This window comes from Salmo salar, chromosome 04, assembly GCF_965601325.2.
Source record: "Salmo salar chromosome 04, fSalSal1, whole genome shotgun sequence".
Taxonomy (NCBI): domain Eukaryota; kingdom Metazoa; phylum Chordata; class Actinopteri; order Salmoniformes; family Salmonidae; genus Salmo; species Salmo salar.
Genome location: NC_138294.1, coordinates 35,069,602 through 35,085,961, shown reverse-complemented (window position 1 = coordinate 35,085,961; position 16,360 = coordinate 35,069,602). Strand labels below are relative to the sequence as shown.

The window sequence follows — 16,360 nt, the reverse complement described above, 5'->3', positions numbered from 1 at the left end:
ACCCAGAAAAGCTTTGCTGACAGACGCCGCCGACCTACGCCACTCTTTCACCCCGGACAGCATGTGTGGCTCTCTACCAGAGACATCCGCCTCCCCTGCAAAAAGTTCTGTCCTCGCTTCATTGGTCCCTTCAAGATAACCCATCGCATCAACCCTGTCACGTACCGCCTCCAGTTACCCCGTCAGTATAAAATCTCCTCATCCTTCCATGTCTCTGTTAAAACCGGTCACCTACAGTCCTCTTCATCCTCCAGTCTCAACCCGCAGTGCGCCCCCACCGTTGGACATCGGAGAGGAACCTGCCTACGCCATTCAGGCCATCCTTGATTCCAAATGCCTGAGGGGCCGCATCCACTATCTAGTGGACTGGGAAGGTTATGGGCATCCCCGACCAGGACATCCTCGACCCAGAGATGATTCAGGCATTCCACCGTAACACCCCCCTCGCCCCCCCGAACAGACCCACTGGACATCAGCCTCGACACAGAATGTCGGGTCAGTCCACGACCTTGTCGAACCAGCCTGCCGGACCTCGCCTCCGAGGTAGGCGGCCTCATCTGCTCCCCCGCCCGCTCCACCCTCTGGTGCCGTTGGGTCGTCAGGAGCCTCCCTTGGGGAGTGGGGGGTACTGAAAGGTTCTGTTTATTTTCTTAGTCAACCTTGTTCTGTTTCTTTGTGTTCTTGAATGTAGCCCTGTCTTTCATTTTTGTTCATTTATTTAACCTGTGTTAGTTACTCACCTGGTCTCATGAGCTCCTTTAGTTCAGTTCATTCTGTTTGTGCCTTTTGGGCGGTATTGTTCATTTTGACTCTACTAAGCCTTTTCCTAGCTCGTTTGTGAGAACCTGTTATAGCCTTCAGTCCTAGTTTTGATTCACCTGCCTGTTTGCCTACCTGTGTATGACCATTGCCTGCCTATGACCACGTTTCCTGCCTTCTGCGAAGGCAAAATAAACACCTGCCGCGCTCTGTGCGTGAATCTACACCTCTTTCTCTCTGAGTGTCCATTACAGTTTCAGAGCATTTCATATTATTCTGTATGTAAATCTGAGACACTCCATTTTGTATAATATCTTACGTTTCATATGTATTAATTTGTGGATGTCCATCCATTTCATATGTTATGAATTGCAGTTAATACAGTATGTTATGAATTAGCAAAACGTTTATGTTATGAATTCCAATTTGCTGTGGCTAACATTAGGAGTGGGTAACAGGTGCACTCTCTCGCTTTAATAGCTGGGTGCTCTGCCATATGACAATAACCATGCAATGAAACCCCAAGTTCAAGAAACATTGGAAACTTTAAAAAAAACAAAAAAAACAAGGACAATCATGTCCCCTCCTTTTCATCTTTTTATTTTCAGCTGGACAGGCTAATGCATTTCGGCAGTTATGCCTTCATCAGAACAACGGATATTTCACCAGATGTATAAATGTGAAGCATCCAGTTGCCGTTTTCACTCACTACCAAATATGGTGATGAGAGGAAAACCAGTGGGAGAAGATGAAGCAAAATGGATTTTGGCTGACATTCTGCAAAAAAATGTACCGCTGAAACATTTAATCTTCATACAATTTAATGTTTCCAAAACTACAATCTGTAACAGAGTGGACTGCGTTTTTTCCTTTTGTAGACTTTACCCTTTGCCAAAGTTTCTAAAGGCATTGTTTAGGAGTGCAAGGACGAATTGTGTTATTGCACACTTCACAGAGTAGGCGTTCCCTAACAGAAATATGCAAATAAAGGCTAGAATGCATTAATAGGATCTCACTAGCTCATTTTTGGTTGTACCCACCTTCTTGCTTGTTCTGCCCACTATGATTAATTTACTCCCATTTGAAAACGACAGGCTCTGGTCTTTCTTGGGTTAGTTATAAAAATCGTTGCTTCTATTTTATGTAACCATACGAAACGTAACATATCATACTAATTTGAGTGTCCGTCCTGGATTTACATATACTATGTTACGTCTAGTCTGAGACCAGTCTGCCTACACAGGTAGTCTATAGTTCCATCGCCTGTCATTTGACTGTCAAATATTTTTATTTTCACCTGTTGCAATACCCGGTATGGAGCTCGTGATGTTCAGAGGGTTGGCTGTAGGTGGAGTTACGGTCAAATATTGGGTGGTCTTGTTCCTCTTCGATTAGGCTTCTATCTTCTCAAAGAACTGAGGGTTTGACTGTGAATGGTATACAGTAGGCTATATGTCAGGCGTTTTACACACAGAAGAAAATGTAACCCAGTTTGGATTATTTCTTCCTTTTTGGATGAATGCGGAGACATGGTGCGCCCTCATTGAAAGGGAGGCTGCCTTTGCGCACCAAATGAAGTCATGAACAGCAGAACGATGATGTCATCGCCTGCACTTGCAGCTATATTCCCTATGCACTGATCGATCGACGTACACACACAGCTGAGGGGTTCTCACCGTTTGCGAAAGTAATACGGATAGCCTTCCTTGGGAAGTGGGCCATGGAATAATCGGTTCACCTATTTTCTTCTAAAGGCTATATGTGAAAGCTTGGTTTCGAGAGTTCATTTGTCTGTTAAATTGGTATGCTACTGTCGCCTGATAAAAACGTTTGACATGTTAAGATTCGTTTTTGGATACAGATAGCGGGAACATTTATTGTAGTAATAGGCTATAGCCTACATTTCCATTTTGCGTGATGCAGATCAAATGTGTGCTGTCAGGTTTATTGTGTCGTAGCCTACAGTTTTCAATAGGCCTAAATCAAGATTGAAACATCAAGAAGATGTGCTCTTTTTGGAAATATATCAAAGTACGGAATAAAACATACTGTAAAACATGCTGCTCTGAGAAATTGGACGTTGGTATCATTCATGGTGTCGCGGAGAGCGAAGCACTGAGACATGGATAAGTTTCTGCAGATCGCGCCTCACTCCCTGGCCATAGTGCTGTCTCGGGTTGGCGCCGAGGAGTCCCCCGCGATAACCGACAAGCTCCAGCAACATCACACGGGCTACGAGATATTTGCAGACTTCAAAGCTGTCAACATGCAGCACTTCTGGAATAAGAAAGTGACCGATGCGATATCGGAGACTTTTTTCCTAGGCTGGATTGACGAGGATGTCCTGCTGATCCAAGGGAAGGAACACCACCTCGAGGTGCTCAGAGCGGGATGGACGAGGCGGGCCCTCAAACCGCCCGGAGGTTTCGAGATCAAGTGCATCGGTAAGACTGTACTCAATCAATCCTATAGGCTATCTGTGATTATCATCATAATGCCATCCAGGCAGGTTGTTGTCACTTGTTTGTTTTGTTTATTGAGTAGCCTAAGGTACGTTTCAGGTCATCTGAACACTGTGGTGGTCCACTCTGCACAATAGGATAGTGTGCCGCAACTTTAATGAATAACAGTAGGCCTTTCCCACTGGGCACACACTGGTTGAATCAACGTTGTTACCACGTAATTTCAATGTAATCACAGTGAACCAACGTAGAATAGGCGTCGAATTGACATCTGTGCGCATTGGGTTGTGATCAAATGGAATGTGTGAGACTCATGGCGCCCAGGAGGAGTAATGGGAGAACCCTGAAGCCAGCAGAAGAGTAAAAATACATGTTAATTTATAGCCCTTCCTGTGGTTTCCTTAATTCCCACTTTCCTCACCATTGTTCTGCTAGTAAGGGAAATATGTGTGGGACTTTGGAGTTTCTCTTGAAATTAGTGGGATCTGTTTGTTTTTCAGGTAAACAATCAGAGCAGTAGAGATGCAAGTGTGGCTAGAGCGAGTGGTGTGTGTATGTGTATGCCATGAAGTTTGGGGACATGTGAAGTTGAACCGAGGTGGTTGTCTAGTGCAGAAAACTTCAGGGTCGCTCACTCATAACTGCTTTGAAAGTTTTAACAAAATCTGCTTTCAGGGAGAGTAGACTATTTGTGTGTTTTTTTTAAATGTACTGTAAGCAAGAAATCACATACCTATTGAGAAACACCATTGCTTTGTGAAGAGACCAAGTTCAGGACCATGTAAACATCTCTCTATCTCTCTCTCTCTTTCTGCCACATCAACAATTTCAAAAGGATGGGAAAGTTGCAAAACAGTCAAATATTTATTGAGAAAAAGTTTCTAACAAGGGGAGATTCTGTGCTAATTTGTCCATGGAGAGGGGTACCATGCCCTCCTTGACCCTACCACCAAAGTAGCCAGCACTGATAAGATTTGGTATGTTTCCCTGATAGCTAATAAATAACCACAGATGAATACAGTCTCTAATCTAATGAGGGCTCTATATTAATGCTCATGCAAGCTGCTAGTGCTACTAGTCTTGCTTGGCCAGCACAGTGCTGAACATACAACATATGTGGAAAACTCTGTCTGCTGACCCATCTTTCATCTGACAAAACACAGTCATACTGTATCAGGTTCATGTCTTACTGAGTGCTGGAAGTTGAATTCATATTCACAACAGTCAATAATCACATGCACATTGACTTGACTAAAAGGTGAGGAAATAGAGCTTTTGAAATTGAAAACAATGGTTGGCTCTGGATAGCAAAGTTCAGAGTCACAAGTTGGTCAAACCTATTAAGTTTGTTTGGTTGGAGAAAGCTGGTCTGATACTCCCATGTCTAGAGAAACTAAGGTGGGGCTTAGAATCACTGGCAGATTCCAGAATTTTCCACATATTTCTAATTCCAATGTTAGGCCATTCTATTCTGTATGTGGCTCTGTTGGACATTTTCTGATAATGTTGTGTGGGTGGGCTATACTTCAGCCCGCAATCCGTATCACAGTCAGTACTTTCTTCTGCATAAACCTCTCCCATAGATGTGTGGGATGGCCATGGTTACTTAGACTAGCTAGAAGTTTAGGAAAGTTGTTTCTGTTTACTTGGGATACATGTATATTACATTTACATTACATTACATTATGTAATATTATAATGTATATCTGAGGTCTGCTTGTTCCTTTCCATTCTGAACACGTACAGCATGCTAGTAGATACCCACAGACTTCCAGTCACTGCGCTGACGCTAGTTAGCATTGGCTCGCAAAACTCCCTCTAACTTCCTTCATACTGGGCACAGAGATTTAAAAATGGTATCCACAAGACTCTTGGGAAGTAGATCATTTTTAATCATTGCCAAAATCCTGAAATATCCCTTTAACGAGGGTTTTCTCACTTGCCAGAGTCTGTTTTTGTTTTTGTCTGTTTTTGTTAGGTGCAATTGTGAACAATAGTCATGTCAGACATCAAATAAATCTAATAGGCCATTAATAATTCACTGCAGATCAAGGATAAATTGTCCGGCGATGTGGCTAGATGTCCATGCACTCGACATTTGAAGGTCTGAAGACCAAAGGGCTTAGGTTGATCAAGCCATGTGGGGTGGGCTTTGCCATTTGTAGAAGATGGAAAATCACATAAATTATTGTTCTTACATTTTCGCTTTAACGAGACAAAACTTTAAATGTATATTTGATGCCAACAGACAATTGTGTTTGTCATATGGTATTTGGCTTATTATAACTTGCTGTAGGGTTGGGATGTCTTCAGTCCTGAACAATGTCCGGAATTGGTAAGCTACTGATTACTGAACAACTAAATACCACCCAAGGGGATGTTGTGTTTCTTTGAATATCAAAGCTCTTGCATGTAATCGGATTTGTGAATTGCAGCATCCGGCAGCAAAGTTTTTTGCTATTAGGTGTGTGCATCCGTTGACAGTAGCCCCTTCTTCCCCATCATGTCATTGTGGTAGTCACTGAGTAACGAGGGGGGTATTGGAGGCAGCTGCTCCATGTGCATACCCACTGGGCACAGATGTCAATTCCACGTTGGTTCAACGTTATTTCATTGAAACGACTTGGAAACCACGTTGATTCAACTAGTGTGTGCCCAGTGGGTAGGTACCCTTCATTCACCGACTATTTATCTGGCCCAATTTGACAGAGGTAGTGGAAGAATGTTGTCCTTGGTTTTCTCAAGGTTAAAACCCACACACACCCATTGAATTGAGGAAGGAAAGGCGCATCCCACCTCAGCAGGAAAGCCCATAGCAGCTGTGACTGTGGGGTCTATTCGTTTAAACTCTAACCGGTTAATTCAAAAAACAACATCCAAAACAAAATGTCCATTCCTGTACTCAACGAAACAATGTTTTCGCATTGAAACCAAAATAATACTATTGCAAGTGGATTGGAACATGCTTTTTCTCGCTATGCGGAAAAGGCTGTTTTTTTACTTGTACCGGAAACCTGGTTACTAGTTTAATTGAATGAAAGCCCTTTGTTTCCATTTGCGGGCTTTTAACAAAGGGGCTACGAGAAGTGTCCCATGCAGGAAGGAAAGTAGAGGGTCTGTTCAGGAAAGGAACCATGCTAAACACTGAATCACTCTCCCCGATGGAAGGAAGAGGAGGGGCCTGGAAGAGAGAATTGGGGGAAACGATAGACGTCACAGAAATTATTCTGGCAGTATATCCCAGATGGTAACAGGAATGACTCTGACTGTATTTCCAAAAGGGTGACAGGAATAACTCTGACTGTGTTTCCCAAGTGGTGGGTCGGGGCCCCACTGATGCGTTGAGAGTAATTCCTCTCTATGGTTGCAACTTAAGACTGGATACCGGCCAGAAACATGTTTAATTACTTGGCGGTCGTGATGGAGGAAAAAACTTTTGAAATATATTTTTTAAGTAGGATACTTTATTTAGCACTGTCTTTTTCTACAGATTTGTGTTTACTTGGTGGGTCACAATAATATAACAAAACCTTTGGATGGGTCACACAATGCCAAGCTTTTTGTCGCCTGCTTCTCATTACTCTATCATTTGTATTCATATTTATTAGGGATCCCCATTAGCTGCTGCGAACACATTAAAGCACTTACATTACATATAAAACAAAAGATAAAACAGTACATTATTACACCACTACATACATATCTACAATACAAAATGTATAATACCACCATACACCAATATTACAATGTATGCGTGTGTCTTTACCTTTGTGTGTGTCTCTTCACAGTTCCTTCGCTGTTCCATAAGGTCTATTTTTTCAGTGGTGGAAAAAGTAAGCAATTGTCATATTTGAGTAAAAATAAAGTTACCTTAGTAGAAAATGACTCAAGTAAAAGTGAAAGTCACCCAGTAAAATACTTCTTGAGTAAAAGTCTATTTGGTTTTAATTATACGTAAGTTTAATTATACTCAAATCACTTCAAATTCCTTATATTAAGCAAACCAGATGGTGCCATTTTCTTGTTTTTTATTTATTTATGGAAAGCCAGTGGCACACTCCAACTCTCAGACATAATTTATAAATGAAGCATTTGTGTTTAGTGTGTCCGCCAGATCAGAGGCAGTAGAGATGATAATTGTGTGAATTGGAACCTTTTTCTGTCCTGCTAAACATTCAAAATGTAACGAGTACTTTTGGGTGTCAGGGAAAATGTATGGAATGTAGTGAAGTAAAAGTAGTCCAAAATATAAATAGTAAAGTACACATACCCCCCAAAACTACTTAAGTATTACTTTAAAGTATTTTTTACTTAAGTACTTTACACCACTGGTATTTCTATCTGATTCTACTGCTTGCATCAGTTACCAGATGTGGAATAGAGTTCAATGTAGTCATGGCTTGGGGATTGTGAAGAGAACTCTGGTGGCATGTCTTGTGGGGTATGCATCATGGCTTTCATGGTGGTAAATACAGTAGACATCACTCCCAGGTCCCTTAGTTACCTCACAAGGGCAGCACTCATAACCACATAACTTAATTTGAAGTTACTTTGAAATTATTTGTGCATGCAATTTTTTAAATAATATCAACAAATTGGGTTTTTAAACAGACATTTAAAGTCAATTGAACACTTGGGTTGACAATGGGTTTCTAAAATATCTGGAGAAAGTACTCAACAAAAAAGACAGAGATGAATACATTTTTCTCTGCTTTAATCCATTGTTATGATGAGCAGGTTACAGGTGACATACATTTTGATGTCAAGCTGATGTCTTCCCCAGAGTGACCCAACACTTGCACTCAACTCCTATTTAGAGCCTAGTGTCCTATTGAGACACAACAACGTGAAAATAAACACAAGGTTTGGAGAAAGTGTGGGCAATCTTACCCTGTGAGGGGCCGATGTGTGGGCAGGCTTTTGCTCCAGCCAAGCAATAGCACCTGATTCTACTAATCTAAGTTTTAATGGAAGACGATGAGCCTTCTTGGAATTCAGTGATTCATTGGAGGATTTGTAGAATCAGGTGTGTTACTGCAGGGTAGACCAAAAACCTGCACCCACAGAATTGCCCACACCAAATCTATAGCGATCTATACAGTAGTGATGTGTGACATCTTGGAGTAGGCTTAGTTTCTCAGAGATGTAGTACCTTATGCTTCATGACATGTCGGCTTGCCCCCTGAGGTCAATGTGGAAACTGTGAGAATTATTTTTAAATAAAGCTGTTGGAATTATGCTTTTAATTCGTAAGGCTTTCTCAATCCCCTAACCTGTTTCTACTTGAACGTTCACTGTAGATTTGAAATACAAAATTACAGACCTGTAAATAATAGTCCACATCCTGGATGTCTCTGATGTGTGATGGAAAGTTTTCTGTATTTACCCTCATTAGAACACTTCCTTCACTATGATTATGCCAGCAAATGGGGATACTCAGAAAACTAAAAGTACTGCATTTGGAAATGTTTTTTAGTACATGTTTAAAGCGTTTTTTGTGTGGATGTTTGTTTGGAATATAAACTTTGGCAAAAGTTTCTGCACTTGTCGTGGCACCAAAATGTGTTGAATTGTAATTGTTGCCTGCCCAGGCAGCCTACATTGACAAAGCCATAGAGGGAAGTTCATACTGCAGCTGCACTGACCTCATTGGCCGATATCAAGTAGCAGTAGCTCTGCAGATGTGGTTGCACATTGAATTAAGCATAATAAATAGTATTTGTTTTCTCACACACACGTACTTACTCTTTTCAATTTTGGCCCAAACGGGAAGTTGGTCCCTAGCCTAATGCTGACCATATTTTGACCTATAGTGCATGTTTCCCATACACCGGTTCCATAGAAGTCTAGAAATTCTCCATTGTACATGCTTCTTAGTCCAGGACAAGGTTTAATCTGTGTCTCGTCAACTGGACAGATTAAGTTTAGTCCAGGACTAAAAAGCATTCTGAATGGAGAATCTCTGTCTGGGAAACCGGCCCCTTAGGCTTTTCATTTAGCAGGGTGAGATTGCTAGTATTGCATTTTGTCGCTGCAGTCACCTTGCGTAAAACCTGAAGATAATTATTGATGAATTACCCCAGCCGAATGGCGAGTTTTCTTGTCTTGTTACTATTTATTATACATAATTGGTTTAGCAGTATTAGGAGCTGATTTGTAATTAGGCATATAATATAATTATTCATGCATGTATCTTTAACCGTCTGTCCACTTGGTTTATTAACCAAGTAGAACTCTATCTTGTTAGTGAATTTTTAGATTTTATTTTTAATTAACATGCCTCTTGCTGTGGGCTTTTGGTCTCTATTGCTGTAGAAAAAGAAAGGCGAGGAATAAAGGCCCAGTGCACAATGTTTCTTTTAAGACCTCTTCTAACACTGTACTTCCGATTCGCCACCTAAGGGGATGACTCAACTAAGGGCATTCCTGCCCGGGTCATGTTCATTAAGGCAAAGCCCTGCAACAAGAGTTTCTTATATGGGAGAAGTTCAGGTAGTACCTTCATGTTTCACCCCCCCCCCCCCTTGTTTTGTGCCTATTGAACACCGCCCGGGATGTATATATGCACTAGGAACCAAACGGAAGCCAAAATGGGGAGGGACCTAGCTGAATTTGTCCATTAAGAAACACATTTTCGTTGCAAAATGTTTTGCTACGGTGTGCACTAATGAATACACCCCTTTGGGTTTGGATAGCAGCCACCAGGGGGCACAACACCTGGTTGGATATGACCAGTGGCCCATCTTTTCAGTTCTGCATGACCAGATGCACATTTAAGAGCAAATACTAAAGGCACACCATGTAAGGTGGACCAACTATTAAAGAGTGGGCCTTACCACCAATCAAAATGTAAACATTGCAAATGCATCACACTACATTTTCACTTGCAAATAGTGCCTGATCTGTGCTCATTTAATGATATTCATTTTTTTTAACCAGCCAAGTCAGTTAAGACCAAATTCTTATTTTACAATGACGGCCTACCCCGGCCAAACCCTCCCCTAACCCGGACCAATTGTGCACTGCCCTATGGGACTCCCAATCAAAGCCGTTTGTGATACAGCCCATGAACAAACCAGGGTCTGTCGTGACGCCTCTAGCTCTGAGATGCTGTTCCTTAAACCGCTGCGCCACTTGAGCCCCAGACAGTTCATAGAAATATAACTTTTTGTTGTAATTTAATAGTCATCATCTGTTTACAAACTGTCCAAGTGCCATAAGACAACAAAAACAACTTTGGTTATCACCAGGTAAGAGAGCTGTACTAATTTATTAAGTCATATTCTTTAAACAACTGTAGAGGTTTACAGTGTTTCCTCAATTGAAATTACTGGACATTTTACAGACTATGGCTTTACACACACACACACACACACACACACACACACACACACACACACACACACACACACACACACACACACACCAATATAAAGAAATCCCAAATGCTTGCAAACTATGTATTTCATGTATTTAATAATGTTTGAAAGTACATTCCAAATACTCAACAAATGCTGTTTCAAATGAGTAATTACATGTAATTCAAATACAGCAGATATGTATTTGACCCATATCTGGCTCACTGGTGTGGAACTGAATTGATCTGAACTTGTCCCGGACCTGCTGTTTTCGATTCGCTCTCTCTACCACACCTGCTGTCTCTAACTCTGAATGATCGGCTATGAAAAGCCAACTGACATTTACTCCTGAGGTGCTGACCTGTTGCACCCTCTACAACCACTGTGATTATTATTATTTGACCCTGTTGGTCATCTATGAACGTTTGAACATCTTGGCCATGTACTGTTATAATCTCCACCCGGCACAGCCAGAAGAGGACTGTCAACCCCTCCGAGCCTGGTTCCTCTCTAGGTTTCTTCCTAGGTTCCTGCCTTTCTAGGGAGGTTTTCTTAGCCACCGTGCTTTGACATCTGCATTGCTTGCTGTTTGGGGTTTTAGGCTGGGTTTCTGTACAGCACTTTGTGACTTCGGCTGATGTAAAAGTGGCTTTATAAATACATTTGAACATTGTTGTACTCTACAATGCCTATTTCTCATACAGCCGCTTCAAAGTGTCAGTCTTTTGTATTGCTTTTCCTTGCGTCTGCTGTCTGCCTGTGCCTGGCTCTGTCTGTTTGTCGGTAGTCTGTTCTGTGTCTATAGCTCCAACAACAACTCTTGGCTCTTTTAAGGGATGGCACTCGGTAGCAGCTATGAGATCATCGGACTGGGTTGTCATGGCTACGAGCGCTGTTGCAGCGCGATTGAGAAATAAGATGGCTGGTGTGTTGCGTCTCCCTCCTCCTCCTCTCTTCCTCTCCTATTTTCTCTTTGGTATGAATGAACTTCAGCAAATTTTACACCGTCCCCTCCATCCCCCTCCCTCCCACACCTCCTCTTTCATCCCTCCCTCATTCCTCCATTTATAATTATGAGTCAGCAGGCTCTGCAGCAAGCAATGGCTGCCACGCTAGAGAGACAATGACTGGGGGCTCCATTGTGAGCTGGGGGCTGCGTTCACACTCAAAAGAGCCCTTTGATGGTCTTCAACAAAAACAAACGTGCTTTAAGGAAGGCTCAGTTTCTGGAGTGGTTGGCCAAGTTCTTTCTGGCCAATGCACAGTCGCAGTGTCAGTTTGTGGAAACTTATTGTTGCGGGCCATACAGATGTAGGATCTTACTTTAAGACAGTTTGCTAAAGCAGGAAAATAATCCTGAAGCAACAGGAAATGTGAATTATTATGTGGATTATTGTAGGGGTTTATACATTTTTCGTTATGGCAAATCAAGTCTGAAATGTCACAAAGTGGAAATTAAAAACTTTAAAAGCCTTTTAAAAACTCAAATATACTACAAGTTTGCATTTCCTACAAGAACTGTAAGTATACAGTACCAGTCAAAGGTTTGGACACACCTACTCATTCAAGGGTTTTTCTTTATTTTTTACTATTTTCTACATTGTAGAATAATAGTGAAGACATCAAAACTATGAAATAACACACGCGGAATCATGTAGTAACAAAAAAGTGTTAAACTGCCTTAATGACAGTTTTGCACACTCTTGGCATTCCCTCAACCAGCTTCATGAGGTAGTCACCTGGAATGCATTTCAATTAACAGGTGTGCCTTGTTAAAAGTTAATTTGTGGAATTTCCTTCCTTCTTAATGCGTTTGAGCTGATCAGTTGTGTTGTGACAAGGTAGGGGTGGTATATAGAAGATAGCAGCCCTATTTGGTAAAAGACCAAGTCCATATTATGGCAAGAACATCTAAAATAAGCAAAGAGAAACAACAGTCCACCATTACTTTAAGACATAAAGGTCACTCAATCCGGAAAGTTTCTTTAAGTGCAGTCACAAAAACCATCAAGCGCTATGATGAAACTGGCTCTCATGAGGACCGCCACAGGAAAGGAAGACCCAGTTACCTCTGCTGCAGAGGATAAGTTCATTAGAGTTACCATCCTCAGAAATTGCAGCCCAAATAAATGCTTCACAGAGTTCAAGTAACGGACACATCTCAACATCAACTGTTCAGAGGAGACTGCGTGAATCAGGCCTTCATGGTCTAGTTGCTTCAAAGAAACCACTACTAAAGAACACCAATAAGAAGAAGAGACTTGCTTGGGCCAATAAACACGAGGAATGGACATTAGACTGGTGGAAATCTGTCCTTTGGTTTGATGAGTCTAAATGTGAGATTTTTGGTTCCAAAAGCAGTGTCTTTGTGAGACGCAGAGTAGGTGAACGGATGATCTTTGCATGTGCAGTTCCCACCGTGAAGCATGAAGGTGTGATGGTGTAGGGGTGTTTTGCTGGTGACATGTCTGTGATCTATTTTGAATTGAAGGCACATTTAACCACCATGGCTACCACAGCATTCTGCAGCGATATGCAATCCCATCTGGTTTGCTCTTAGTGGACTATCATTTGTTTTTCAACAGGACAATGACCCAACACACCTCCAGGCTGTGTAAGGGCTATTTGACCAAGAAGGCGAGTGATGGGTTCCCGAGTGGCGCAGCGATCTAAGGCACTGCGTCTCAGTGCAAGAGGCTTCACTATAGTACCTGGTTCGAATCCAGGCTGTATCATGTCTAGCTGTGATTGGGAGTCCCATAGGGCAGCATACAATTGGCCCAGTGTTGTCGGGGTTTGCCGGAGTAGGCTGTCATTGTAAATAAGAATTTGTTCTTAACTGACTTGCCAAGTTAAATAAAGGTTTTTAAAAAAGTGCTGCATCAGATGACCTGGCCTCCACAATCACCCGACCTCAACCCAATTGAGATGGTTTGGGATGAGTTGGACCGCAGAGTGAAGGAAAAGCAGTCAACAACAACTCCTTCAAGACTGTTGGAAAAGCATTCTGGGTGAAGCTGGTTGAGAGAATGCCAAGAGTGTGCTGCTTTGAAGAATCTAAAATATATTTTGATTTAACACTTTTTTGGTTACTACATGATCCCATGTGTGTTATTTCATAGTTTGATGTCTTCACTATTATTCTACAATGTAGAAATTAGTAAAAATAAAGAAGAATCCTTGAATGAGTAGGTGCGTCCAAACTTTTGATTGGTATTGTAGGTGGAATGTTAAGCTGTGACTGATCAATTTGTCTAACCCAAAACACGTTTGAAAGTGTGACAAAAGTGTCAATAGCTGTGCCTTTTAGGCATACTGTACAGTCAGTCATAGGGTTTTTTCTGTTGACATGGTGTCGCCACATGTTATAGTCTGCTGTGATGGCAGGAACCACGTAAAGTCATGTACTATCATTAGAGGGCAAAGTAAGCTACTGAGAGAAGGCTATGACCACACTCAAACGCATGAACACGGATAAAATCGTATTTGACGTACATCATTGTCCGTTTTTGTTCATCAAAAGTACAACTCAAATCAACTATTTGGCAACGGACTGTCAGACACAAAGTCCCAGTGTGCCGATGGCCTACAGGTACGACCACATTGAGATGCATGAACACGGATGAAATTGTATATGATGTACATTGTTGTCCGTTTTTGTCTGTCAGTCCATCTCTACTTTTTGGGGACCAGTTGCATACTTTAAGGCAAACATATTGTGCGACTATTTCATGGACAATCATCTCTGTTGACTTTCATCTGGCAACAGACAACTCACATTAAAAAACATTGGTTTAATCAGAATTTGCAGGCTCAGCATCTCAGTGTGGCCATACCATGAGAGAACTACTGCCGCTCTCATTGAAGCCACGGAGTTCAAGGCCGACCGCGGTACTGCAGGCTTTGTTAGCAGAAAACAGGATCAAATTGTATTTGTCACATGTGCCGAATACAACAGGTGTAGACCTTTCTTTCTTACACGCCCATAACCAACAATGCAGTTTTAAGAAAAATAAGTTAAGTAAAAAATAAAGTCATGGAGGGTGAGGGAGTCTCGAGGTTTTTACTTGCCTGAGGTACAGTATCTCATTATAAGCTGTAGACCACACTATCTACCTAGTGAGTTTTCATATGTATTTTACTTAGCTGTCTTACATACCACCACACTCAATGAGCTGTATACCGCCATAAGAAAACAGGAAAACGCTCATCCAGAGGCGGCGCTCCTAGTGGCCGGGGGCTTTAATGCAGTGAAACTTAAATCCGCTTTTCCTAATTTCTACCAGCATGTTAAATGTGCAACCAGAGGAAAAAAAACTTGCGACCACTGTTACTCCACACACAGAGACGCGTACAATGCTCTCCCTCACCCTCCATTTGGCAAATCTGACCATAATTCTATCCTCCTGATTCCTGCTGCAAAAACTAAAGCAGGAAGCACCAGTGACTCGGTCAATAAAGAAGTGGTCAGATGAAGCAGATGCTAAGCTAAAAGACTGTTTTGCTAGCACAGACTGGAATATGTTCCGGGATTATTCCAATGGCATTGAGGAGTACACCACATCAGTCACTGGCTTCATCAATAAGTGCATTGATGACATCGTCCTCACAGTGACTGTACGTACATACCCCAACCAGAAGCCATGGATTCGAGGCAAGTAACAATGAAACATGCATGTGAGAGCACCAGCTGTTCTGGATGACTGTGTGATCACGCTCTCTGCAGCCGATGTGAGTAAGACCTTTAAACGGGTCAACATTCACAAGGCCGCAGGGCCAGACGGATTATCAGGACGTGTACTCCGAGCATGCGCTGACCAACTGGCAAGGGTCTTCACTGACATTTTCAACCTGTCCCTGACTGAGTCTGTAATACCAACATGTTTCAAGCAGACCACCATCGTGTTCTTGGGCACAGGGACTAAGGTAACCTGCCGAAATGACTACTGACCCGTAGCACTCATGTCTGTAGCCATGACGTGCTTTGAAAGGCTGGTCATGTATCACATCAACACCATTATCCCAGAAGCCCTAGACCCACTCCAATGTGTATACTGCCCCAACAGATCCATAGATGATGCAATCTCTATTGCACTCCACACTGCCCTTTCCCACCTGGACAAAATGAACACCTATGTGAGAATGCTATTGATTGACTACAGCTCAGTTTTCAACACCCTAGTGCCCTCAAAGCTCATCACTAACACCTCCCGCTACAATTGTATCCTGGTCTTCCTGATGGGCCGCCCCCAGGTGGTAAGGGTAGGTAACAACACAACCATCATGCTGATCCTCAACACAGAGCCCCTCAGGGGTGCGTGCTCAATCCCCTCCTGTACTCCCTGCTCACTCATGACTGCACAGCCAGGCACACCTCTAACACCCTCACAAAGTTTTCCAATGACACAACAGTGGTAGGCCTGATCACCGACAATGACGAGACAGCCTATAGGGAGGAGGTCAAAGACCTGGCCGTGTGGTGCAAGGACAGCAACCTCTCCCTCAACGTGATCAAGACAAAGGAAATGATTGTGGACTACAGGTAAAGGAGGGCCGAGTACACCCCCATTCTCATCGACGGGGCTGTAATGGAGCAGGTTGAGAGCTTCAAGTTCCTTGGCGTCCACATCACCAACAAACTAACATGGTCCAAACACACCAAGACAGTCGTGAAGAGGGCACGACAACGCCTATTCCCTCTCAGGAGACTAAAAAGATTTGGCATGGGTCCTCAGATCCTCAAAGTTATACAGCTGCACCATCGAAAGCATCCTGATGGGT

The 16,360-nt window shown here is 42.5% G+C and overlaps 1 protein-coding gene across 1 annotated transcript in view; it reads left to right on the top strand.

The window, feature by feature from the left end:
- The first annotated feature begins 2,109 nt into the window (after positions 1-2,109).
- Positions 2,110-16,360, top strand: part of LOC106602720 (storkhead-box protein 2) — a 67,904-nt gene continuing 53,653 nt past the window's right edge. The window contains exon 1 of the mRNA XM_014195533.3: positions 2,110-3,203. Within this exon, the coding sequence (XP_014051008.1) occupies positions 2,882-3,203 (322 nt within the window). The 5' untranslated portion in view covers positions 2,110-2,881. The remainder of the gene's footprint in view (positions 3,204-16,360) is intronic.